General features: G+C 44.5%; 1 protein-coding gene across 1 annotated transcript in view; it reads left to right on the top strand.

Moving 5' to 3' along the window:
- The first annotated feature begins 22,322 nt into the window (after positions 1 to 22,322).
- Positions 22,323 to 27,807, top strand: part of LOC119455782 (uncharacterized) — a 162,246-nt gene continuing 156,761 nt past the window's right edge. The window contains exon 1 of the mRNA XM_049669301.1: positions 22,323 to 22,487. Coding sequence (XP_049525258.1) covers positions 22,427 to 22,487 — 61 coding nt within the window. The 5' untranslated portion in view covers positions 22,323 to 22,426. The remainder of the gene's footprint in view (positions 22,488 to 27,807) is intronic.

Here is a 27,807-nt window from a genome sequence, read left to right as displayed (position 1 = left end):
TATATGACTTCTCTGCTAAGGGCAGAATGTTTTTGTTGTTTTTTTTTGGCCCTTAAACACGTCTTTCTATCTCTTTAACATGCTATATGTGACTCACGTACACCTATTTTCGCCGTTGTAACACATGGGAAATATTATTTGTGCTGGATATTATGCAGGTTTATAATAAATTACGTTATAGATTTCGTCACCTTTCCTGGAATTTGAATGTTTGCTGGCTGCCGTTACAATTAGTCATTTAGGTCGAAATGGCTAACGAGTAAATGGCACAATGGACTCAGACCCGAACACCGCTGCCTTGAGTAACCATACACTATTTCGTGAGCAATGTGTCCGCATGCTACAATACAGCCCATCTCCCACACGGACATATCTGGCGAGTTTTCGGTGTCGCGGCAGATGTCATCGCAAGAAAACGAGAGATATTACGGAACAAATGTTTGAAAAGCAATTCTTAGCCAAGGTAAACTTCTTGTGACGAACTGAAGAGAACGCAATGAAGAGAACAGAGGCTGGACCGCTCGTTCTGCATGTGTGTAATGTTAATAAAAGTAGGGTCCGCAGACGATAAGTCCTCTTCTGTGGTAGAACAACTTCTGTCTACCACTTGAACTTATGAAACTACAGGTTTCATTTACAAGAACATTAATTGTTTTGATGTCATGCTACACAGCTGAATGAGATTGAGCATCGTTTGGCGGCAGTCTTTGCAAAGTAGTATCCACAAAAAAATAATGTTACGATAGCAAATAAGTGGACATTCTGGCCACGTCCATGCCGTCGCCGCTGCCATGCCGTCCCGGGGGCGAGGGGGCGTGCGCGGCCCGCGCGCCGTGATGGAGGTCACGTGATCTGCTGCGAGTGCCAAGCGGAGCGGTGAGTATGCAAGTGCGAACCGAGAAAGCTGCTGGGTTCACGCCCGTGCTTTATATGATCTGTCTTCAACGCGCCATGTATTATGGGTCACTTGATCTGCTGAGTTTTGAAGGCGCAGCGCAGCTGATATGGTGGAGGTGAGTGGCAGAATGGGAACGATTGCTTTCATGGGACAAGTCCGCGTGCTTTTCTCCGCGGCCTGTGCTCCTCATCCCCTCCAGCGTTGTGACTGGAAGTGGTCGCGGTCAACGAGTGAATTCTCCTCGTGTCTGTCTCTAGGCGCATTACACCAGGCTTGTTTAGTTTGTAAGTGAATACTTACTGCAATTTACTTCTGCCCCTAAGACTAGGAGTCTTAATTCGTGAAACAGACTAATACATGGCTATCTCAGTCCATGCCTATCCTTTCGAGTGAAAATGCAACATTTCTTTTGACAGTCTATAGAAAGTTTAAGGTAATTATTTTCTATGACTTCTACTTATTGCTTCCTGACAGTCTGTAAAATTGTGATCTTTGAAATTTCGTTCTTCAGATAACCCGTTCGCATGTCTATGGACCGCAATATAAAAAGATAAATGCACTTGTTAACAGATTTTGTGTATGAATACTACCCTAGCTTAGACAAAAAATTACGAAGCTATAAGAGAGCAATGTCGGCTAGCAGTCCACAGGCAAGCACAGACTACTTTAACTGACCTTTACAAGGAACCGCGGGCCCCAGTATTGGAGGACTGCCCTTGTCCTTCACCGAAATATTCAATACTTGCTGCACTCGGATTTAAAGCACATATTTCCGGCAGAGCCGTCTTAAACAAAAAAAGAAAAGGAAAGGAAAAGACTGTCGTGGTAAGCACTTTCAACATTTTTTTTTCCTGGAAAATATTATACTGGTACAAAATGACTCGTTTCCGGCAAAGAACGAACGTCTTAATTTATTCTCATGATACGACGGATAAAAATTACACTGTGGAATCTGCATAACTTCGAATATTCCCCGGCATGGAAAGAAAGTACACGTCACTTTTCTTAATTAAGTCAGATACTATCTCTAGAAGAAAAGCGAAGAATTTGAACAAAGTAACAAAACACTATGAGGGGAGGCTCATATAAGGCTATATGCGTGATGTATTTCGAGTGCCTCTATCTAATAGCAACAGATGATAAGCATACCTTGCGTACCTTCTTCATAGTTCCCTCTTATGTTAATGACTGAGCCCTTCGGGTCTGCCCGCTTGCACTTTTTGTTTTTACTCAGCAAAGTTTTTCCTGTCACATAAATTAAGCGCACGTGGGCCGAGACACGTCGTTCGTCTCTAGGACAAATTTACTTTCGTATCATAAGCTACGCAAATTTCGTATTCTTCGTCAGTGCAGCTATTACAATAACAGGCGACATTCTCGATTTCGATTATGCAGCTTGAATGTCTCTTCGGGTATAACGAAGCGCAAAAATATCTGAAAATTAAAGAACACTGATTAAACTGTACGAGTGTGATGGAAGAATATAGGCAGGCACAAACAGCAAAACGCTGACGAATTTCTTTTAACTACATTCAAATTCTCTTCGCAAATGGGTTCATTCTATTTTCCTTCTTGCTTTCTTTTTCTTTGATGACCCCTTTATGCGACTCAAAACACACGCAGGCGTATAGCTTTACTGAGCATCTATAGACCGCAGAAAATAAGTTGCACAGGTACCACCATCTTCGTGTATATGTGATGGACAGAACGAGCAATTTCCTCACCCACCTGCTGTGTCCGCTGTGTGTCAGCGTACCCTCCACTAATTCACACAGTTGTCACAGTGGAATGGTGAACTCAAGCATGCGTGTTCAGTGCAGATCTAAATAGACCATCTATAACCTCCACTGTTACTCTGTTTCCGCTTCGCCCAACAAACCCAGACTGTCCGCTGTGCCTAGAGCAGACTTGACGATAGTCATTTCACTAAAGTTATAAGGCCCTGCGAACATCTCCTCACATCTCACCAGCCCCAAAAAAGCCACGTGAGCTCTTCTGTTATAGCTTAAGGCGATATACTTAAGCGTCCCGATGTATACGCACTGTGCCTTTTCGATGGCGTGTGATTATAGTAAGCTCCTGCCTTTTCTCTCTCTCTCTCTTTCCATACCCCATCTCTCTCCCCACGTGTAGAGTAGCACATTGGACAAAGTATAATCACCCTCCCTGATCCTTCTTCTCTCTTTCTCTCTCTCCCTCAAGTAACCTTAGACATCCGCTTTCACGATTGGAAGACGCGAAACTTTCGTTTCAAGTCAGCAGTGCACGGGAACATAATTCCGTTCCTTTTTTAGTCGGTTCTAACAGATAAGCCTGCCTCATCTCTTGAGAAGAGGGAGTTTTATGCCGTGCGGTACTTTTTTTGTTAAAGTTCATTAAGAACCAAGGTATTGAACATAAAAGGCAACATTAAGCAATTATAGTTATGTGTGCCATAGCAACTATTCTCTTAATGGAACGCTTAATGAACCCTTCAAAGGCTCTAACGAGAACTGATAAAACCGATGCTAGTTTTCCATGACGCATCCGGGATATCGGTTTAATTTCGGCGTATAGTTAGAGGCACATGCAGCTCGATTGTATCCCGCATTGTGAGGGTGGACGGTTGTGCTTAGAATCAATTACCTCTATGCGGAGCTCTCTCTAAACGCCCGCAAGCATCGTTCGGCGGGGCTTTCGACTCGACTAAACGAAACTTCATTATTACCGCCGCTTAATGGAAGCCTGAAGGCCTGTGCAAGTAACGCGATAACCGGGATCTTCTTGATGAGGTTAAACAGTTATGCATCTCTCCTGGACAAACAAAGTGTTGAGCACAGTGCCGGCATATATAGTACATCTATCAGGCAAACACAATGCATAGTACTCTAGACAATACACCACATTACATATTGAGCTAGAATTCAGGTGGGAAAACCTATAATGCTGAAACTACACGGGGCGAACATTGAAAATATTTAGTCGAATAGAATACATTTTCTTACTAGGTTTGTATTTTATTCAATAATTCCTAATTTGATACGCTTGAGTGTAACATAGTACAGATGCTGAATAAATGTTGAAATCTGGGTGGGAAGAGAAACATGGAAGTAGCGGCTCTCCAGCGGGTTGACTTCAAATTCATTCTATTCCCATAACTCAACCTGAAGTATATATTTCTGCAAGACTTACTTCATAATCAAATGTATTATCTGCCGTAGCAGATACCACCACACACCACACTACAATTAGTGAGCACGTTGCGGTATCATTTTTGACGATAAACCGCAGTACTGTATATATCTTCTTCTGGTTATTGTAATATGCACACTTTGTAGCAATACTTTCTGTCTTAATTTCAGCTACGGATGACATACCACCGTTACTCCTGCCCTGTACGATTCGTCATGCCTAACTGTATTATTCAATTTTCCTAACGTCCAAGAATGCGCCAACTACCCAACAAGTATACAATTGGCTAGTAGGTACCCAGACAGATACAATGTGGTGATTCATACAGCTCGATTCTTTTCCTTTCTCATCAGTCACCGCCCACGACTAGCTCCTCTTGGTGATAACAGAATCACATACAGAATCATGCATTCATACAGTAGGTAGCAGATGCTTACTGTTTAGAAAAAGTTTATTTACAGTATGTCCAAGAATTATCAAAAATAAACATATGTGCAAGGCTATGTACACAAATAAAGCATAAGTACACACTATAAAGCAGAAACTTTGCAGGTACGAATATAAACAACATGGCATATAATACAGCAAAAGAAAATTGAAAAGGAAACCAGAAATATTATTCGAAACTGTCTATTATCGGCACTCTGGGCGAAAGACTATAGATGAAGTCGCTCATTTTGCATGCAAGCAAATGGGTACTACCATTGGCGAAGAACCTCAGGAAGAAGGAGGACAAGCTCTTCTTCTTCCAGGAAGAAGAGCTAGTCCGAGAGGAAGGGCGGCATCTCTCGCCTCACTCGACCCAGTATAGGCCACACTGGACGACGGTGACATTTGCCTGCCGCAGCTTGGCAACGATTGCGTCAAAGACTAAACAAGACCGCTCCTAGCAGAAGGCCCGCCAAACGCCCGCGGGGAGACCTACCTCTCGATACAAAGTCCCGTGCGCCCTGGCCCCGAAACCCCGCATGGACGGTGCGCCAAAATACACGTGCGACGACACTCCGGATTATCGCGTGTCTATCTCCACCGACATACAGTTGGGACATGTGGACACACGTAGGGTGCCTATATACAACACACGCACCACGCCCCAGCGTTCTAGTCTGTCCTGAGTCGGGAGCAGTCCCCAGCCGCGTCTCCAATTAAAACCACGAAGGTGGCCAGGCAGCGTTGCCGTGGCTATGCGCTTCCATTGAAAATCGGTGTGCTATGGGAAGCCGGTCAGTGGGCAACCAGTACAGCAGGAGAGCGCCCATTATTTCTGCGGCCTTATCAGAGGTAATGGTGACGTCCGGACTCGTAGCTGAAAGATGTCTATGGAAGGCAACGCTTGCCCTTCATACTGCTGGCGCATCCGCCGACTGAGGTCTTAGATTCGCGGGGCTCGTCGGAAGCAAAAGTCCTAATCACGTGCCAAGGAAATACCTTGTAGGTGTCTGCGCAGGAGTGTCATCATTTAGCGGCGTCCGCATTGGAGTGCGGAATAACAGTGTGGTAGCTGCAACCGAGACATTAGGGAAGGAAAAGCCGCCGCGGTCGTGGGGCTGCCCCAACGCCGGTCGCGCCAATAGTTGAGTGCGACCGACCCAGAACAACAAGTTGGCACAGCTTTGCATACTCCTCAAGACATGAAGGGGTGGCTTAGCGACATGGCACAGGTGCCAAAGACATTCTAAGACAACAGACTGAGTTAAATAACGTCGTTCAAGAAGAGTTAGATCAAAATATCGGGCTGCCTGAACGTTACTCTTTAATGTCTTTACGAATGGCGTCTGCATGCCCTCCCATATCTCAAATGTCGAAAGAGATACCCAAGATTTTCCTTCTAGGATGCCAATGTAATAGCGAGGCAACGTGGAGACGTACGTCTTGAAAACCAATAAAAAAAATACTGGCTTTTCAAATAATTGAGCATTGCACCAAATATCAATCCATAATCCTGAAAGATATTAAGTGCGCGCAAAAGCATCGTTCACTGTGGACAAACGCTGTGATGTCGTTAGCATGCGCCGTTACTTTAACAAAAATTTACCAGGGAGCGGGCAGCCTCTAATCTGTGGATGACGTTCTGTAGCTATTCAGTTTGATTCTTGGGTTAAGATAATCAAAAAATTGGAGGACGCTTAAGCTTCGCCTTTAAGAGTGAAACGCTATAGCGTTATCGGGCTCCGTTCGCATCACATTTTTTTTTATGTGCAGGCTTCACTGCAACACACAACCTGGGAAAACCAGCTTACAAAAACCAAACTTACACTGATCCCTTTAAAGTTGACTTCACTTTTAAACACAAATGCATTGCTGAAAAGACATTTAACAGGACCAATTCCAGCCATCTTATATGAAAATGTGCAGGCCCTAGGACCTTTTTTTATTATTTTATTAATTGTTTGCTGTTGTTCCGAGGCGCACGCGTGTCCACAATTTAGAAAGGCTCGGTTTTCAACATTCCCCTCAATGTTGCCTAGAACCAAGGTACAGCGAAACACCCTCAGAATTGGAGGACGCTTAAGCTTCGCATCTAAGAGTGGAACGCGATAGCATTCAAAGATACCTGGGCCCTGGCTGCTTATCAGGCTTTTTTCTTGGATATTCAAATTACAGTCCGACGCTATCATGTCTGTAGGTTGTGCTTAAGTCGTACTTTACAATTTTTCTGTCGAATTTTACTTTGAGAAATTCTTCTTTTTTTTTTTTTTTGTCACTAACGCCTTGCGGCCACGCGGAGGGCCTGTGTGGTCGGGGTGATGTGGTTTGGCAGGATTATTTCCGCCAGACGCCGATGCTTAACGCCGACGCCGACACTGATAGAGGATTTTTTTGCGACACGGGGCCCTTAACGCTTTCGTGTTAAAACTGGAGAAAGAGCACAATGGATAATGGATTTACCAGAAACAAGAAAAATCAAATATTTAGAGCTAAGATTGCAGCTATAAGAATCCAACCTTGGAAGCTGACTTTGCAGAAGCCTTCTTGGTTTACTGGTGCTATGAGCCAAACAGTGTAGCAAATTTGTAATAAGCTAAACCTCCTGCGTTGTCTCTTTGTAACACAGCCGCGCTTCGTTACTTGCACCAGACTTTCTTCCTAATTGTTAGAAAGAAAAAGAAAAATTTCCTACCTGAAATTTCAGTGGCACAAAAAATTACGGCAGAACTAATGTCCTGATGACTATCGTTGGTCATGCGAATAGCAGTCGCGCAATGTAGCGACCAACCACATTCCTGTAGTCACGTTTATTTGACACGTGTAGTGGTAACTCTGTGATTTTCGTTGCTTCGGCTATATGTCCCATACTCCGGTGTCATCCCACTCTGCTATGGCACTCACTTGCCAAGGTGGCCTATGAGCACGGAGGCATGACCACGACTTTATGACGCTGACGCAGTGACGATGAAGGAATGATATCGATAGAACGACAAAGGCATATAACGACGATGTCATGACGAGATTGAGGTTCTGAAAATGTGACGATGGTATAACGACGACAGCGTGATGGCGACGACATGAGGACAATGAGACTGACGACGACCGCATGATGACGACGGTATGACGACAACCGGATGAAGAAGCGGGATTGGCGAGGATGATTATGACGGTATCGTGACGGATGCATGATAGCGTCTGTGTGGCGACGACGTAATGACGATTCAACGAAAACTGTGGTATATTCACGATAGAATGGCGACAGCATCATTACGACAGAATGATGAACAAGGAATGACGTCGATGGACTAACGAAGTGGTATGACTGACGACATCATGATGACAATTGGATGACCATACTAAAGGGATCGGGGCATCAAGAGAGTCAGGGCAACACTTGACTTCAGTCAACCAAGAGAACAGGCTGGCTTCAGGAAGGGATATTCTACGATGGATCCTATTCATGTCATCAATCAGGTAATCGAGAAATCTGCTGAGTACAATCAACCTCAATCTATATGGCTTTCATAGATTATGAAAAATCATTTGATTCAGTAGAGATACCAGCAGTCATAGAGGCATTGCGAAATCAAGGAGTACAGGAGGCATACGTGAATATCTTGGAAAATATCTACAAGGATTCCACAGCTACCTTGGTTCTCCACAAGAAAAGTAGAAAGTTACCTATCAAGAAAGGGGTCAGATAAGGAGACACAATCTCTCCAATGCTATTGACTGCATGCTTAGAAGTATTTAAGCTCTTAGACTTGGAAGGCTTAGGAGTGAGGATCAGCGGCGAATATCTCAGCAACCTTTGGTTTGCAGGTGACATTGTCCTACTCAGCAACAATGGGGACGAATTACAGCAAATGATTGAGGACCTTAACCAAAAAAAAAATGTAAGAGTGGGGTTGAAGATTAATATGCAGAAAACAAAGGTAATGTTCAATAGCCTGGCAAGGAAACAAGAATTCACGATGGCCAGTCAGCCTCTAAAGTCTGTAAAGGAGTATGTTTATCTAGGTCATTTAGTCACAGGGGACCCTGATCATGAGAAGGAAATTTACAGAAGACTACAATTGGATTAGAGTGCATACGGCAGGCATTACGAAACCCTGACTGGGACCTTACCACTGTCGTTGAAAAGAAAAGTGTACAATTATTGCATTTTACCGGTGCTAACATATGGGGCAGAAACTTGGCGGTAAACAAAGAATCTCGAGAACAAGTTAAGGACCGCACAAAGAGCGATGGAACGAAAAATGTTAGGAGTAACTTTAAGAGACAGGAAGAGAGCGGTGTGGATCAGAGAACAAACGGGGATAAACGATATTCTAGTTGACATTAAGCGGAAAAAATGGAGCTGGGCAGGCCACGCAATGCGTAGGATGGATAACCGGTGGACCATTAGGGTTACAGAATGGATAACAAGAGAAGGGAAGCGCAGTCGAGGACGCCAGAAAACTAGGTGGGGTGATGAAGCTAGGAAATCTGCAGGCGCAAGTTAGAATCACCTAGCGCAAGACGGGTAAGTGGAGATCGCAAGGAGAGGCCTTCGTCCTGCAGTGGACATAAATATAGGCTGATGATGATGATGATGATGTCTAAATTGATGACGAGGGTGAAATGACAGCATGACGACGACGACATGACGAGAGTCGGATGTAGAAGTTATAATGATGACGATGGAACGACCGCTACGGCATTCCGACGAAGGTACAACAAATGCATGACGCGGATGGCATAACAGCAGCATGAGGCTCGAGAACAATGGCATGAGGACAAGTGTGCGATCACATTGGTGTAACGATGACTATGTCATGAAGGCAGTATGACGACGGGGGCGTGACGATGGCGGCATGATGAGAGTCGGATGACGAAGCTGGAGTGGCGATGATGACACGACCTCAATGGCCTTACGACGACGGTCTCACAATGGAAGCATGGTAGCCACTGTCTGACGATGACGGCAAAAAAACATATTTTAAAAATTAAATGTTGGGTTTTTAGGTGTCAAAACCACCATCTGATCATGAGGCACGCCGTAGTGGGGGACTCCACATTCATTTTTTACCACCTGGGGTTCGTTAACGTGCACCTAAATCTAAGTACACGGGTGTTTTTGCATTTCGACTCCGTCGAAATGCGGCCGCCGTGGCCGGGATTCGATCCCGCGACCTCGTGCTCAGCGGCGCAACACCAGAGCCACTAAGCAACCATGGCGGGTGACGATGACGGCATGACAAGGGTGGCATAATCACAATTGAATGTCGAGATAAGATTATAATACAATGACGAAGAAAGATTGACCTTGATCGAACGACGAAGTTGGTATGACAACGATGGCATGGCGACGATGGGATGACCAGTGTCGGATAACAAAGCTAAAAAATCTGTAGCCCCTCCCCTGTCGATGGAATGGGAGTAAGCGAAGCTTGTCGTCTGTTTCTTCGGTGCTCCTCCGAACGAATTGCTTTGCACTGACGAGTACCACGTTGTGCTCGAACCACAACCGGTCACACGCACGGCAGCTGGCTCCGAAGTTCCGGTTGAGAAACTCTCGTTGAAACCTGGCCGTCGCACCGGGGAAGTTGGCGCTAGCGTTGCCGAGGCATGCACCACCGTTGTCGGGTTCTGGAGGGCTAGACGACGCTGACGTTTGGCCGCAACATCGCGCTCTCCCGCAACTCGGTGTCCGCGGCTCTCCGCTTACGTTTCCCCTGGGATTCGGAATCCCTCACACTAGTATCGGCACGTCTACGACGAGCCTTTTCTCGAGCGCGTTCGCGGCGCCGTTGCTCAAACGAAGCCTGCTCCTCGGAGAAACGCACACGCCGACCCCTTTTCCTTCCCTTTCCCTCCCCGCGACACACCAAACGACCATGAATAGTAGCGCGCGTCACGTGATCCGGCGCCGGCACAGCTTTCCCCGTAGCTGCTCTTTCTCTTTCTTTCTTTTTTTCTTTCTTTCTTTCTGTCTTTCTATCTATCTTTCCTTCCTTCCTACTTTCTTTCTTTCTTGTCCCTGCCTCATAAACTCATATGGAATGTGGGTATGCGCCCCACCTAAGTTCTTGCGTGACTGCAACGCCATCGAAACTTGTGAGCCAAAACAAGCTCCACTTGAAAACAGCATGACGGCATCACGACCCCTAGTCCATGCCGACTGGCCCAAGCTATTAGACAACTTGGGTCACTGGGTTGGGATGGAAGGCGCATTTTACGGAATTTATTGATTATTGATCGATTATCGATTAGCTATTGATTGGCTATCGATGACAGACTAAGCTTAAGTAGTCCCAACCATGCTTAGCTAGACTTAGCCAGGCTCACCTTCGCTAATTCACAGGGGTATGTGCCATTGCGCTTGGACCCTTTCTGCACGACCGCCAGGATCGGCCCACATTTTCTGTACACGACCCGCGGACTAACCGTCGGCTTAAACAGCTCTACTGTTAAAACCAAAAGCATTAAAGACATTTTTGAGAATTTATCAGCGGGGAGATGTAGAAAGTCGTATGTCTGTAGTGTGCATAGAAGCGCGCTTTGCGTGGACCAATCGTGCCGTCGCTTCCATAAAAGTGCGACCTCAAGCAAGCTACTGCAGCGAGCGACTGCTTGCGTGCAGGTAGCACGCGCGCAACTGAATTGTCTCGTACCGCAGAGAAGCCGCAAGCACTTTACATTTCCAGGAGAGTTGTAGGTTGGCGTACAATACTTGCAGGGATTCGAGTGAAACTTTTGAAAGAGTCATCGTAAACTAATGCCACCTGAAGCAAAAGTCTTGAAGAAAACATTAGCAACTTCACGTTTACTTTTGGCAATTGTACCGCCCTCTCGGAGAACGAAACCATGGCAACGAGCATCAAACAGTACGTCAGTAAATGACCTTTTAAATGAACGCTGTCGTCAGCGAAAGCCTTCCAATCGCTTTCGCTATAGCTAAATACTTAGGGGGGCGTTTATCGTACATCATTTGTTTACCGCAGCTCAGTATAGCTCCGCTTTTCAATGGAACCACATGATGACCAAAGAACTCGCAAAGACTTTCGCACCGTCAGTGCAAGAGAACTCAAGTTAAATTGGTGCGCTGATGTTCAATGTGACCTTTGCAGCGCTCTGCCTCAGTTTCGCTTCAACCCGTCAATTCCCCTTTCCTCCTGCGGAGCAGTAGGAGGCACAACTGCCCACCTCGGACCTTGAGGAGCAGCTGGCTCTCCTGGATCAGGCCCGGCGGGCGGCTGAAGCCAGCCGCCCGCCGGCAGGACTAGAGGACTCCGACCATCTACTCCCCGAACCCTCTTTCCTTTTTTTTACCAATTTATTTATTTATTTATTTATTTATTTATTTATTTATTTATTTATTTATTTATTTATTTATTTATATATTTATTTATTTATTTATTTCTATATGTCCCTTCCCTCCTAAAGGAAGGTAAAAAATCGTATGTTGCATTGGTTCCCAAGTGGCGGCACAACGAAATGTTCCTCCTTTCAGTTTGTTGCTGATAAAAACTTCTGTACCCCAAGTTAGCTATATAAGCCTCAGGAGATTTTTAAAAGAATTATAGAGAAAAGAAAGGCAAGAAGATTATCCAGCTGCTCAAGTACCAAAGGCTTTCTTCTAGCAAAAAAATGTAAAGAGATTGATAAACAGGAAGACCGAGGTGCGCTTAAAAAGATCATAAAAGACGCATAATGTAGTGGTGTACTCCCAGGCGGGCGGATACGAAGCGTTTTGCCTTGCTCTCCCAGCAAAGAAGTAAAACTAGTGGCGAACGTTTCTTGAAGACCGCACCTCAAGGTTGCCGCGAGGAGAACGGATTTCACGAAGCGCTGAAAGCGCATATAGCCCTCCGCCTGGGATTAAAACGCCTCACCTCTTAAAATGCGTCAGAGTTGAAGCGAACCTTCCGAAGGTTAGGCTCCACGTGTGGTAAAATAAAAAGGGAATAATAATCCAAAGAGTTATGGGCATCCGAGTCGCCGTGCGAGAGAGATCCTCTCGCCTGTGCAGTCTGGAAAGAAAAATAAAAAGCAGAAGTTAGAAGCTGAGTAAGTGGTCCGGGAAAGGGGGACGAAACAGGATAGGTAGATAGGGAGGCGTGCTGATGGTGGCGCAGTCCGTGCCTCTTCGCTTCCCGAACAGGAGAGGAGGAAACGACGCTGCCGGGCACGCAGCCACCATGCAGCTAAAACGGGCGCACGTGAAAGGAGTTTTACGCATAAGGCGGAACGGATAGGAGCGTATGGGTGAGCGCGTCCTACGGCCAGTATTCTAATGGCAAAGAAGAGCCGAGTGAAAGTTCGACGACAAAGATAGCCATGATATGTTTTTTTTTTTTCCTGGCTGGTGAAAACGAAGGACGAAGCCAGCAAGCGCGGAGGCAAGGAGAGCCGGCAGCGGCTTTGAACTGCGTTGGAAGCGCCGAGACACGCTATTGGTGCCCAGTGAAGGGAGGCAGTCTGATAACACCGACGCGCAGTCGGGTAACAGACGTGCTGAAGTGGTTTCGTGGTCTTTTCCCTTTTGAGTGGCGAAAGAAACAAAAGGAGATTTGGTGGCCCGCTGCTTTGATGCCTTCCGGACAGGTGTGTTTGCTTCTTTTATTCGCGTATCAGCGGAGGCGCCTGCGCATTGGTTTGGTGAGCCGAGCCAGCCTTAATTGCCTAATTTTTTTTTCCGTAGTAAGTGGCACCTTGTGCTTAGTGGTAACACTGGATAAATGTATTTGTATTCTCAAGGAGGTTCTTCCGACAGAGCTATTCCAGCCAATAAGCGATGTCGGACACGTTGAAAATTGTTAGCGAATGTTGGTCGGCCAATGACATACAGCTTTTACGAACGAAATGCTTCGAGAATTCGGCCCCTGGCGTTCGAGTTAGAGGAAAATGAATGGCAACCGTAACAGAAAGGCTTAGCTGTGCGCGAAACCTAGAATTCATGACGGGAACTCACGTTTTCATTTTATTTTCCGGTTACTGCTAGTTTCAGCAGATACCTTAGGCAGGGATGGGGAATTCATTATTGCATTTGAAAGGCACATGTATACAGAGAAAATTCGCATTCCCATTCTATTTCAAGGACGCGAACACTAATTGAGCGCATGGCTCATGGGCCTGAGACACATGGCAAGGGCAATCAATAACAAAATATGATAAATGCGGTCGCATCTACACGTATCACAAACGATTCGGTAGGTACTGAAGATGCCTGTAATGGAGCGACAGTCGACCACTACGCATGTATGTGTCTATCAGGACACCAGAAACACAAAAAGCTTCCAGTAAAGATAACTGAGATGGTCTTGCCAGTTTAGGCATGAAAGATTGAACGGTTATGAATTTTACTTTGTTTTCGGGTAGCTCATTCCATTGGCTCACGGTAACAGCGAAGAAAGAATGTTTAAATAATACTGTTTTGCAAGAGGATTGTTTCCACTTTTTAGCGCGGTTGGATCAGGTAGAACATTGAGTAAGCGGCTTCTAAGTACTTGCTTTTCTGCATGCCAAGTTGTTCATGGTACAGCAGGTAGCGTATATTTTTGTCTTTCTTGTTTCCGCCGTACTTGCATAGGTTATAATCAGGCATCTTTTACAGGATTGCTAGGAGAGGTTTATGTACTGTAAAAATTATAAACCTCACTGCCTTTCTTTGGACGTTTTCAATTTTCTTTATTATTAATAATATGTGCTTAGGGAACCCAAATAAGAGACATACTCTAAAATGGGTCGAGCTATAGCTTTGCAGGCTCATCGTATTATTTCGTTCGCCCAGTTGCGCAGGTTCCTTCTTAGATATCCCAACTTGCGCACTGCTTTCTTTTCACTGTACGAAACGTGCTCGTTCTATTTAAAATCATGATGTCATGAAAATTCCCAGGTATTTATTTTTGTCTACAATTAATACGTTATGATTATTACAGAAATATGTGCATTTCAAGCGTTTCTGGTGGCGCGTTTCCTGCATTGCTGTGATCTTTTTCTCATTAATTTTCATCTGCCAATTCGCGCACCTTGACTCGACATTTTCAAGGGACGTGTATAAAAGATGCTGGTCACTAGGGCTACAGATTTCCCGGTACCAGTATGCAGTCTTCTTCAAATAATCTTACTTTTCGCGAACCATGTGAGCAATATGATTAATAAAAACAAGATTATGTAGTATAATATTTTTCTTAGTCAGTGCATTTACTTTTTTTGTTTTTGTTTAAATACTGACTGAAGTCCTCGTCTCCAGAATAACCGTCGCATTTTTCTGCGTAATTCATTTCGATACTGCACGAATAGCTTCAAGGGCGTGCTAAAGCGCCTCAAAATTTTCATTTACCACGAAAGTGTTTCACTTTCTTGTAATATTTTGTTTAGTTTGAGTCATCAAAGCTTAGCATACTGTCATGTACATCATGTTCGCAATCGTATTTTTATTAGTTTGGTTTAGGCTAGACAATTTTCCTAAAAGTTTTCTTACTATTATTATTATTACATCGTGTCTTGCAACTGCGCACTCAACAGCCGTCCTCAAAAACGAAGCGCGTTCCGGGCACAGCAGCTTATTTGTCTTGAACTCTCCTTCGCTAAAACTTGGGTTGTGATTCTGCCGCGAGTAGGCCCGTTCTTTTATTTATTTATTTATTTATTTATTTATTTATTTATTTATTTATTTATTTATTTATTTATTTATTCTCGAAAATGAATTCATAGGACACTTTTCATATATTTAAATATTTTAAGGCCTGTGAAGCTGTTTCATTACTCCTGCCAATTTACTTCATCGAACCGAACAAAAAAAAGGTATTTAACGTGCTTCATAGATTCATTAACAACATTTCATTTCATTTCGTTAACAACATTATTTCAATGGTATTGTGCAAGTGTACACCAGCAGTACACGAAAAATAATGGCGCGTGTTACGTAACATACCGTGCATAACGTTCCCAAATGATCTGCCCTTCATTCAAGTTAACGTGCCATGCCCCAGCAAATTTTCATGCGAGCGGGGAATTCGTAACATCTCTTTTTTTTTTACGTTTCAATTCCGCTTAGGCATATTTCGCAGTCCTGCAGAACGCTAAAGGCCTTAAGCTTAACCCAACGGACTCGGGACAAAAGAGGGACACGGCGCTATTTGCGTCGCCGTCGCTCTTTTGTTTTGTGTCGGTTGCGCTATAAGACCTTTAGTATGACGTACGAACCAGACCAACGTGCAACTATATTCGCCTGCAAAGGAAGTCGTGCAGTTTGGGCTCTGCGCGCTGCTGTTAATTGTTGTGTTGCAACATGTGGCATGTGCAACCTGCATTTTTTTTTCTGCGGTATCTAACGATTGGCTACACCTTACATATATCTCATTTTACCTTAGAAATCACGCACCTTCTCTCAATAGGTACAATTTTGTAGGTTGCGACAGAGACAGTGTGTTGTGGCTGCTTTTCGTTCATACCATTTACCTCTTTTTTTTTAATGCGTTTTCGTATTTCTAGCAGTACATGCGCCTCAATAACCACTTAATACAGGTAGCATTTATCATTCGCAATTCTCAGATTTTTTATTGTTCCAATGCTCTAATCTGTTCCCCTTCCTGCTATAATCAATCTTGCTGTTCGCCGCACCGGTAATATATAAGGTACTAGCCTTTAAACGTAATAAAGTGAAATGAAGTAATATACAACCGCTCAGCAGGCTCTACGATAAACGAGAGAGCAGCTACAAAAGCATTCCGCCCAACACGAGCACCAAAGCATCGTGCGCCGTCCTTTGTGTACGCTCGGCCTCCCAAAGCGCGTTAATGATCTCATTAGCAGCTGCGATGTGCTAACGAACACGATGACCCCGCGTACCACGACACGCCGAGTGGCGAGGCCTTCAGCAGGGTCGCAGGGTCGCGCGCGTAAATGCGAGGTGAACGAGAGGTGAACGTGTCGCTCTTGTGGGGTGCGTGTGAGAGAGTGGTGTATATGAGTGTGCGAGCGAGGCGTAGTCTGTAATGGACGTCACTTGAGCTAGAGAGAGAAAGAGAGAAGCCGAGGGTAGGAAAGGTAGCCAGGAGGGTCGACCAGACAAAAGTTCGTTTTGCTACTCTGCGCTGAAAGCGAGGGAAAGGGGGAATATAAAGAGGAAAGGGGGGAGGGAATGACCGCCCGTCCACGCATGCGTACGTGCGTGTGTGTGTGTGTGTGTGTCTCTCTCTGTAAGGGGAGGAAGGTGTAGGCCAAGAACCGGATGGTAGTACGATAAAAAGCAATTAAAAACGAATGTACGAATGAAGCCTACCGAAAGTGATATTTAAAAAGTGTGATATTCATCCTTGATTATGCAAAATAAATAGAGGAATTTAAAATTAACAATAATGCTTACGGTAAACGAAGGAATGGAGCTCCAGTGAGCTCATATTTCCAACTAATTTGTCATTAAACTTAATTTGGTTTTCTGTTATCTAAATTTTATAACCTTACGAAGGAGAAGAGAAATAAGCCGTCAGAAAATAATAGATAACGATTAAAATTGGGGAAACATAACGATCTGATCTATTTAAAAGCTCAAAGCTTGCTTTGCCTTCATCATCCTCTTCTTTGTCCTCAGCTTCAATCTCCCCATATGTGGAAGTAAAATAAAGCTTCGCCCACCAGCGACGCCGACACACTGTTAATCTCGTCCCACATTTGTACTTTTTCTTTTGACAATATGTTCTGCTTAGATGATAAAGCCAATAGAGTTTCTCACAATATTACTTAGAGGGGTATCTGGCGCCACCTTCAATGCGAGTTTTCTAACGGGCGCTGTTACATCAAAGGAATGACGGTGCATTGATGTGCGAGGCTTGTGCTAGCTTGTGTTGAACGAGGCTTTGCCTAAGACCTGGATATGGTTGCACAGATAATGCGTTCCTAAAATAACATCTTCATAAAAGATTTTCATTCATCCGTATTACATATTTTAACGAAGTTTACTCACCTGTAGCGAATAATCAAGCAAACAAAAACAAGAACGTACGACAAAGTGACGCAAAACGAGCGCGAACCTTCTCGTCTCTCCTCCAACTTTAGCGGCCCGCCAATACGTTTTACGTTTCATATAAGTGTACAGTCCCAGCGAAAAAATGTCGCAGTTTCGCCCGAAAGGCGAAGCATCAATTGCGATAGCAAATTAGTAGAGAGTTATTCGGAGTAGGGATAGTAGTTTTATCGGCTGCATAAACTTGGACACATTCGCTTACTAACTGAATTAACAAGCGTGGTGTCAGCGCGCACAAGCAAACATGAATAGATCACACTGAATGACCGCAGACAACGACTGTCAAAACGCTGGCAGCAAGCGCAGTCGCCGTAGCGGGAGAAGGTTCGCGCTGTCTATCGCTTCAACGGAAACTGAGCGGCGAATGCACAGCGCATACAAAGGTCAGAGCCGTGTGGAGATAAGAGACGGTGCGGGCGACCGCCACCGCCGGGCAAAGTGCAGAGGAGTTGTGCAGAGGAGTTGTTGGCAGAGGAAAAGCTGCCACCCCCCCTCCCTCCCGCGCTGCCTTCCCGCTTTCTTGCTTTCGCGTGTGAGATTGAGTGGCCAGTTCCTCTTGCGCCCGGTTGCAAGATAAGCATTTGGTGAAGCAGCACAGCGTCGCCCCGCCTCCCTCCCTCCCTCCCATACCCCCACGGCCTTTCGCGCGACGGTCGCGTTTGCTTTCCGCCGTGTGTTCGCTCTCCGTGATAGCGCGCGTCCCCCGCGTGCTTTCACTCGCGCATACGGCGCGCGGCGACGATTTTATCACCCTTGCACTTTATACCGAACCTCACGGCGACGCCGACGGCAGAAATTCGGTTGAAGTGTCCATATAATTCCTATCGCAATAAAAAGATTAGCACAAGTTACTGGCGGCCGGAGCGGCAAAATTGCGACACGCCGTGTTCGAATCCTGAGCGCGCCGATAACGAGAGTGCCAGGCCAACACCACCTAGATAGCACAAGGCCTACGCACTCCGAGCATGACGTCATGCTACCTGGCCCGACTGCCATAGAATCTAATGGGGATGCTCCCGCGTAAGCAACAGTGATTTTGACGTCACCGCTTTCGTCACGCCAGCCTTGGCAATGGAAATTTCGGGCCAGGCAGCATCACGTCATACATCGGAGTGCCTAGGCCTGTGCTATCTAGCTGGGGTCGGCCAGGCACATTCCATTTCCCAAAGCAGGGGTGGCCGGCAGAAATAGACCCATCTTAAAGGCCGCATTTCGAAAGCTATCATATGCCTCACTTTTCGGCCAAGCTATGCGCCAACGAGGCTGCGCACGCGAGCCCATTTATTTATTTTTATGCGTGGGCGTTATCAGCGATGGTAGTTTCTTTATCGCAGCCTCGTTGTGCAGCCTCGTTGGCGCCTAGCTTGCCCGAAAAGTGATACATATAATAGCTTCCGACATGCGGGCTTTAAGATGGGTCAGCCTCTGGCGGCCACACCTGGGCTTTGGAAAATGGGATGTGCCTTGTACTCTCGCTATCGGCGCGCTCGGGAACAGCACCACGAGTCACGATTTTGCCGCTCCAGCCACTAGCCATTTGTGCTGATCTTCTTTCGCTGGGACTGTACATCCAAGAACGAGTCCTCATGAGAGAATAAGGCATGTCTTTGTGTAATAATAAACTTAAAACAGCTGTTTACGGGCTGCTTTAGTAAGAAGCGAATTATAGCGATAGACGGATCCCTGCAAGCGAGACGCGTCTTCATGGTGTCCTGACTCTCCGAGGACCATAACCATATCCCGCCATCCCCATGCATATAACAGCGCAGCAGCACCAGATTTCCCTCTATGTGTTATACGGACAAACTCTATGGTATAACCTACGTGTAACGAGATTACTAAGATGTTCCACTTTAGGAAACTTATATAGAACAATATTGTTACTTAAAACGACACGCGGCGGGACTATTTACACTGTATTTACACTGAGATGCGCAGTAGCCAAGATGGTGGACGGCCTCGAGCACCTGACAGACCCGTCTTCTTTGTCGTCTGCTCCAGGCAGAATGTCTCTCTCGGATCGTGGTAACTTTGTAGCAATACTGAGACTGATATACATTTAACAGAGACAAGAAGCTCTACAGAAGTAATAGCCGACTGCTCAAGGCGGCATATGTTCCTCATAGGTGCCGCAAACTAAGTGGTACATTTTGGGAAATGTGTTCAATTACTTATTGGTAACTATGTGTAATGAGATAAGGAACTCAGCTGTTAGTCAGCGCCTATGTTTCTACATGTTTTTGGGTTTCTCTTTTTTTTTCTTTACTTTCTGGTGTCCCAGTCTGTTCTGTGCTGCAGCTCAAATGCAACGTGCAGTTGAGAGCCAAATGCGCTATCCACTGAGCTACAACGCTACATTCGCGCTCGGTGGCGTGCTAGTTTCTGAGTGGATATGGCGTCTCTAAGTGTATATCGGAGGCCGCCAAAGAAAACAATCTATCGGGTGAAGACGCATGGTTGAAGACGCTTCGACGAAGTGTGATGACTAGTGTCAGAAAGAGGGAGATCGAGGATGCTCTAGAAAAGAAGCAGGGAGATTAAAGATATGTAGTTCCGGTTGACTACCCTGCACGTGGTAACTGTGGCACGGGGAATAAAAAGAGAATGAGAATTTAAAAGCGAAAGAGAGAGGAGCACAAAGTGCAGCGCATGCGCGGTACATCAGTAGCAAACGGCGTTCTTAAAGTTTATCGTGTAGGCCCGTAGAGTTCAGGAACTTGAGCAGCGCAAACCTAGAATTTAGCGCGGAATTCGTTCACGAACAACTAGCCTTTAAAAGACAATTTCAAATGCTGAGCAAAACATATTCCAGAATATTGTATATAGTAACGAGAGGTAAGCACTAAAATAAAGAATGTAATAAAGCAATTTGAACAGTTCGTGATATGCTGGGCGAAAGCAAGAGTTCTCCTATTATTATTATTATTATTATTATTATTATTATTATTATTATTATTATTATTATTATTATTATTATTATTATTATTATTATTATTATTATTATTATTATTATTATTATTATTATTATTGACATGCTGGGTGAAAGGAAGAGTTCCCCTATAATTATTACTTTTTCTTTATTCATTGAAATTGAACCGCTTAACTACGAAACACAAGCTAATGAAAGACGTCGCCACAAGAACTAAGTGGTTAACCATTATAGGACCGCTAAAACGCGAGCGTTTTGAAGCGACTTAAATTTTGACGTTATCTCTCATCAGTCCGAATCAACTCAAATTAAATCAGCAACACAACAGATACGGCACCAAGATACTTACAAAACATAACTTTTTATTCGCATTTTACTTACGTACTTGCGCAAGTATAGTGCTTGGGAAGCCAATGCTCAGCATCCAGAGTGCTTTGCTCGACACGTGATCTCCGCAATGCGCACAGTGAAGTGCTCTCTTCTAATTTGTGCTTGATGAAGCGCGGCGTTCTGGATTAAAGATGAGGCGTTTCACTTGTGTCCAGAGGAGCGAGTAATGCTCGTCCCTTGGCAATTTTTAGTAGTATATTCAATTTATTCGCTCGCGGACTCTGTTTTAATTATGCTAATTACGGCAAATTTATGCTTGGGAAGATTTTAACTGCGCTAGAAACAGCGACAAAGGAGGACGAAGAGCACGTGACGTGCGTCGTCCTCCTTTGTCGCTGTTTGTAGCGCAGTTAAAATCTTTCCAATATGAACTTCAACCAACTAGTCCAACTTGGTGCACTACTACAAATTTATGCTTGGCTGGAGTGTGCAAATGTTCCTGTAGGCACTAAAACAAACTTGAGACTCTCGGGGAAAAAATTGGAGAAGGCAGCAGCATTTATAAATATTCCTGGAAGCACCCTTGAGAAGGTACGGGGGTGTCTTTGAAAAGTTCGCTTTCTGGCGTATAATATATTCTTTCCCAAGTTACCCGACCAAAGCAGCAAATTGAGCGTTACATTGATATAATATGGCAGCGGATGCGAAACATCGCACATCATTCATAAACATGGCAAGAAAAGTATTATGTGCTGTGATGAATTTTTTTACGGGAGGCCCAGACTTAACGTAGTGACATTGTGCACGCGTTTGAATTCCACGTTACTTCATTCTTTCCTTCATTTTTTTTTTTTTGCTCATTCTCATGATTTAGTGCGACAGTGCATCCCCCACTTTATAGAAGTTCTACCTTATTTTTTCTACCGATCAGCATTTATACTTTTAGGTTATATTCTTCGGTCATAGAGCCTAAGCTCATATACAAGTAAAATGGAGCAACAAGAAGTATATATGCTACCAACCGCTGCACCCGATCACCCAGCTAAATGTGACCTATTCTAAGCTAATCTGAAGAAAAGCACTTGGCCATAAAATCGACTTTTTGTAATGCAGGACAGAAAGTGCAGCCTTCGTTATTGAATCTGGGGAATGTTTGAAGAAATGGTGATAAAAATGCCTTTGCGTCACTTCGGTGTTGCGTACGGGCGTCCAAATTTACGCGTTTTTCAATACGTTGTTACGAACAAGCGAAAGCGAGGAAACTAAAATGGCTAGGGAGGCTATCACTTTTTATTAATTGACCGTTTCATTGCTAAGGGTCGTTATGCGAAGTGACATTGTCGGTAATTTGGTTCACGTGAAAATGTAAATTTCAGCCACGTTTCTTAATGATATCGCAGAAGGATTTTGCAGTAGATGGAGAAAAAAAAAGGTGAAAAAGTGTACCTATGAGACATGTCCGGAGTCACTCATACCTCTGCTGAAAATTTTCACATTAGATAAAGCGTATTTTGTTTACTTAAAGCACTTCATTACCCTTCTTCCGCAGGTCATGTTAGGAGTGCGAAGAAAAACTGAGCCGTAATGTGAGGCAACGTTGAACACACCGGCTGGTCAGCTACAACTGCTGGACGTCATCTGCCGCCCTGAAATTACCATGGATATTGCGTTCTACAAACGTCTGCTGAAGACTGTAGTATTTCTACAACTCCTTTTCGGTAAGTCCTGCACAAAAATATGGCGTTCGTCATGGGTACAAGAAAATGTCAAATAACGTCGGTAATGAGAAGACCGCACATACAGACTGAGATAGCGAAAAGCGTGCTGGCTAAACCGCTTATGGTTCACCCCCTTCTACTAAATTACACAACATGCATAGCGTGAACATTTTAACTTTAAACTCGTATCGATTCGTACCTGTGCAATAGAGGTACAGGAGTGTTGCAGTTGACAACAGCAACACGTAAAAAAAGTACGTGTTGCTTTGAAGCGAGGTGCAAAGATGTCGGGGTGAATAACGCCAAGAGTTATCAAATCTGTACCACGATTTTCCGAGGGATAAGTCTATAGATAAGATTATACGAACCTGATCGCGGGGAAGGTGGCCATTGCCGTCCTAGGCCGAAGCCTTTTGATTGAGCTCTCTACTGCAAGTTATCGACCTTATAAAACGGTCGCAAGAGCATCCGGGCTCGGCACTCAGCTCAATCAATAGCAAATAATCAAACAGAATTAGTTGCATTCGAACTCCCGTCGTGCCTCGTGTGGCAAAAACAACCTCCTCCACTCTTTCAGAGCAGGCCACCACCATATTGGCAAAATCAGCTTGCGCACGCAAGTCAGCTGCAGCAGTCTGCAATATTAGCAGCGGGCGTTTATCAGCTAAAACAAAACGGCCACGAAAAAAAACGGAACCATCAACACACTAGAAGAAAATATTTTTATAAGCCCAAAGCATCCGGGCTAGCCGATGAATGTGACCGGCAGAAAATGGGGTACAGTCAAATTGAGTTTCCTTCGTCGACTAACGACCCAGTGGTGCTCTTACGTGCATTTAGGAAACCCAGTCTTGTTAGGGCAGAACTTCGTTTTGATGACGGACCAGCAATAAAATTACACATCCCTGATCGAGTCGACCGTCTTCCAACCGACCATATATAGTAGTAACAAAAGCAACCCTCGCATTCACCGAATAACTGAGGTGCACGTGGAGTGCGCACACAGGGAAAAGATCGGCAAGCAAAGATGACTCTCTCCAAGACGAACCTTCCTCGAAGAAAGCGTGCGTCTGCCGGACTGGTCTTCGAATGCATTATTCAGATGCTTCCAGCCCTGATCGGAGATTTTTTTTTTTTTTTTTGATCTGCGCTCCCGCATTTGGCTGTGGACTTGAATCTTTCTACGCGGGACGAAACAAAAGTGACGGGCAGCGCAAATCCAAATAAAATATTGGAATGGCTAAACCCAGTAGCCTGCTCTGAATTACGACTGCGTGCGCCGAATTCCAACGAAGTGCACGCAGGCGTGCCGAGTATGCCGCACCATATAAGGAGGAGTACTTTTTTTCTTCTCCTTACTCTCTTTCACCTGATTGGGAGCTTCAAAGCATGCAGCGTTGGTCGTGTTGCGTCATCTGGTGACGCATGCGCGCATTTCCAAGGGCGTTGTGTTAAAATGTTATACGTCTATTCAGATATCTGTGCGAGTGACGAGATTTTTTTTTATTCTTTTGGGATTAGTGCTACTTGCGTCATTGTTTTGCTACTGCCACGCTCCGTTCTTCGTCATTGCTTTAATTCAGTCTTTCTGGTCTCTCATCATGTTCTTTCTTTCCACTTTACTTCCCTCCTTCGTATATCTTCAACTTGTGTTTCGATCCCCTGCTTCCTAAAGAGTATAGGCAGGAGTTGTGTCGCTTGCGGTGGTAGTTGGCAGCCAGCTCTCTCCATTATTTGCATTATACGTGTATTTTCGTATCAAATAATAATAATAATAATAATAATAATAATAATAATAATAATAATAATGTTCACTACATAAGGTTCCGTTCGCATGCCTAAGGACCCAGCTACATCGAGCAACAATTTGGCCAGCACCTCCCACAGACAACCGACTATCAGGTGTCCTATCACATAAAATCAGCAATGATTACTAGAACAAATGTTTTCATCACCATACCTGTAATCATTGCTGTATCATTATTTAAGAGCGGCTGACTCCACGTCGTTCGCGCAGGGTGTAATGTTTGTCCGACATGAAACTGGTCCTTAACGATCGCTTCGAAGCATCACGGGGTAAAATTTTGAAATTGAAGGAATGCAGGTTGGCTAGCACTTACAGTCATCGTGTAAGCTTCAATAAAAAGATGCCGGCGGGTGCTTCTTTTTTTCTTCTTCTTCTTCGTTCCCGAAAGACGGCGTTACGACCCTCAACAAGTAGTACAAGGGGAATGTGCATGTGAGTTTAGTCGGTTTAAAACAATGCAGCCTTTTTGGCGAGGCGACAAATTTAACGAGAGTCGACCATTCTGCGAGAATGGTGTTGGCTCATTAGGACTCATGTTTCACAGTTATATAATTTTTTAAACAGAACATCAATTGGTGACTCCAGACCAATGAGTCGTATTTTCGAATAGGCAAAAAAGTTAGGAGCCGCGCGCAAGCCTAGCACGTGTTCGTAGATAAAATAAGGAGCGAGCGATGTAAATATTTTATAGTGAGAGAAAATAAATCATTGACTTTCACGGGGGAGCCCTGTAACAATAATGCGCGTCAAGGCGAGTGGCCACTTAGCTGCCTGCGTGTCAACAAATAGATCGATCCCTTTCGCAGCGGCGAGCGTGTTCCAAGCGTCTCTAAATCCGCACGGACAGGAACAAACACCATTTCAATTGACCCTTTGAAGAAGCGCAAATGCCGACAGAAAAGCAAAAGCAGTGCCACTGGGGGACGCACACAAAAGTTATGTGGCAAGTCTACAGCCAAGCGACGCCAAATCTGGGCCGGGCTCTTGGTCGCTCAAGGCACCCGAAGAAAGGCGACCGACGTTGCCGTCAGAGCAACTGGAGTGGAGGCGTGCCTTTATTCACGTATTGCAAGGACGGTGGTGGTGCAAATGTTTATTCAAAAAGGATTGATCTCGAGGCCTATAATGGGATCAAGGAAAGTATCGCCCTTCTTTTATTATATCAGGGAGTCTAAATCGACTATACAGACGCAGGAGAGGTGCGTGCAATGTGTTGAGCCATGTTTGCCATTTTTTATGTCATCAAGGGCGGAAAGTGGCATGTCTGTTGCTCGTGCAACTCGATCATCGTCAAAGCGGATTCACAGTTAACCTCTCCAGTGCTTGATAGCAGGCTCAGAGCCAAGCATGCTTAGAAATGAAGCCTTGATATATATTATATTATTTATTTATTTTATTTTATTTATTTTTATTTATTTAGTTTAATGGTTCTTATTACCATATCATAAGAAGCAACTGTCCGCAGGTGGGGAACGAACCCACGTCTTCGCATAACGCGTGCGATGCTCTCACTATTGAGCTACCGCGGAGCCATTTTTCCATCCACTTTCTGGGGTATTTATGTTTTACAACTAGAACTATCCATGGTAGTGTTAGCCAGCGCCACCACTCAATGGTAGCTCAATGGTGAGAGCATCGCACGTGTAATGCGAAAATGTGGGTTCGTTCCACACCTGCGGACAGTTGTTTTTTCATTCGTTTTCATTTCCATTAATTTATCATTTCTTTAATTCAATAAGTAAGCACAAGTAATTTCCCCTATGTTGTCCTTGGTGTCATTGTTTGTTGGATTCTTGTGATATGATTAATAAAAATCGGGCACCTTGGTTCCCTTTCTTCTCGTTCATTACATAACGAGGGCTCGAATCCAGCAACAGTGATGCCTTCAGGTAGCATATGTGGGTTTATTGACCACTTGTCATTACCCAAAAAGATCACGCTCTCGTGACGCCTGTGGTAGAAAGGACGTTCCACATCCGCCCCTATGTTTGTGAGTGGTGGCGCTGACTAACACTCCCATGGTTAGTTGTAGTTGTAAAGCATAAATACCCCAGAAAGTGGATGGAAAAATGGCTCCGCGGTAGCTCAATGGTGAGAACATCGCACGCGTAATGCGAAGACGTGGGTTCGTTCCCCACCTGCCGGCAGTTGTTTTTTCATCCGTTTTAATTTCCATTATTTATCATTTGTTTAATTCAATTAGTAAGTACAAGTAGTTTCCTCTATGTTGTCCTTGGTGCCATTGTTGGTTGGCTTCTTATGATATATATATATATATATATATATATATATATATATATATATATATATATATACTTGGAGGAGGTTGAGGATGCACGAAGGCCGGACCCCGGCCGAAACGTTGGACATAAAGTATCGTTTTTTTTTTTTTCGTACGTGCGTCCTCAACCTCCAAGTTCCTGTTCAACTACCGGATCCCGGCATAACCTCACTTGATATGTATATATATATATATATATATATATATATATATATATATATATACAGAGAGTCCCAGCTATCACGCCACACGATTTTTACAAAGAGCAACGGCGTTACGCGAAGCACAGCTAGTGAGTATTGTTTGCAGTACAGTGGAGTAGCCGCCAGTATCTTCTTGGTTACCGAGATTTAATTAGGTAATTGTAATTAATTATCTAACTCAAGAAGTACTGTCCTAATTATCAAAGTGTCAATGAGAATATTCTAGAGCAACATGAAAAACTCGCGATACAGCTTTCTGTTGCTCAATACGCGATACATAAATGTGTTTTTCCGAGCGTGAAAGCAGCTGGCGAATACACGCAAAATGCCTCGAGCGGCCACTCGCGCGGCAATTCTGCGTGTATTCGCGGGCTTCTTTCCCGCTCGGAAAAACACATTTATGTAGCAGGTATTGAGCAACAGAAAGCTGTATCGGGAGTTTTTCATGTTGCTCTACAATCTTCTCATTGACACTTTGATAATTAGGAGAGTACTTCTCGAGTTACATAATTAATTACAATTACCTAATTAAATCTCAGAAACCAAAAAATTACTGGCGGCTACTCCACTGTACTGAAAACAACACGCACTAGCGTTGCTTCGCGTAACGCCTTTCCTCTTTTTTGAAATCGTGCTGCGTGATAGCTGGGACACCCTGTATATACGTGGGTGTGTATGTGTGTGTGTGTGTGCGCGCGCGTGTTATTATGCACAATATAATGAGCGGAGTGGCCAACATATTGGTCATTCGAGTGCGCACAACCGTGGCATTGCATGTTGGAGCGGTAGGTGTAACCAGATTGATTACAAGAGAAAAGATAAAATAAAAAGAAGGGAAACCAGCCAAACAGAAAGGAGAACAAATGTACAACATGCATCGTTCAGGGTAGCCACCTCATGTTAAAGCGCGGCAAATCAGGGAACTAAGACCCGTTTAAGTAAAGTAAGGTTTTGAACAATACAACTGTAACGTGTCGTAGTTGGAGTAATACGAGTGATTACGACCGATTGTGTCGGGAACGCACAAGG

Source organism: Dermacentor silvarum, chromosome 6, assembly GCF_013339745.2.
Source record: "Dermacentor silvarum isolate Dsil-2018 chromosome 6, BIME_Dsil_1.4, whole genome shotgun sequence".
Lineage (NCBI taxonomy): Eukaryota > Metazoa > Arthropoda > Arachnida > Ixodida > Ixodidae > Dermacentor > Dermacentor silvarum.
This window is presented reverse-complemented; position numbering and strand designations above follow the sequence as displayed.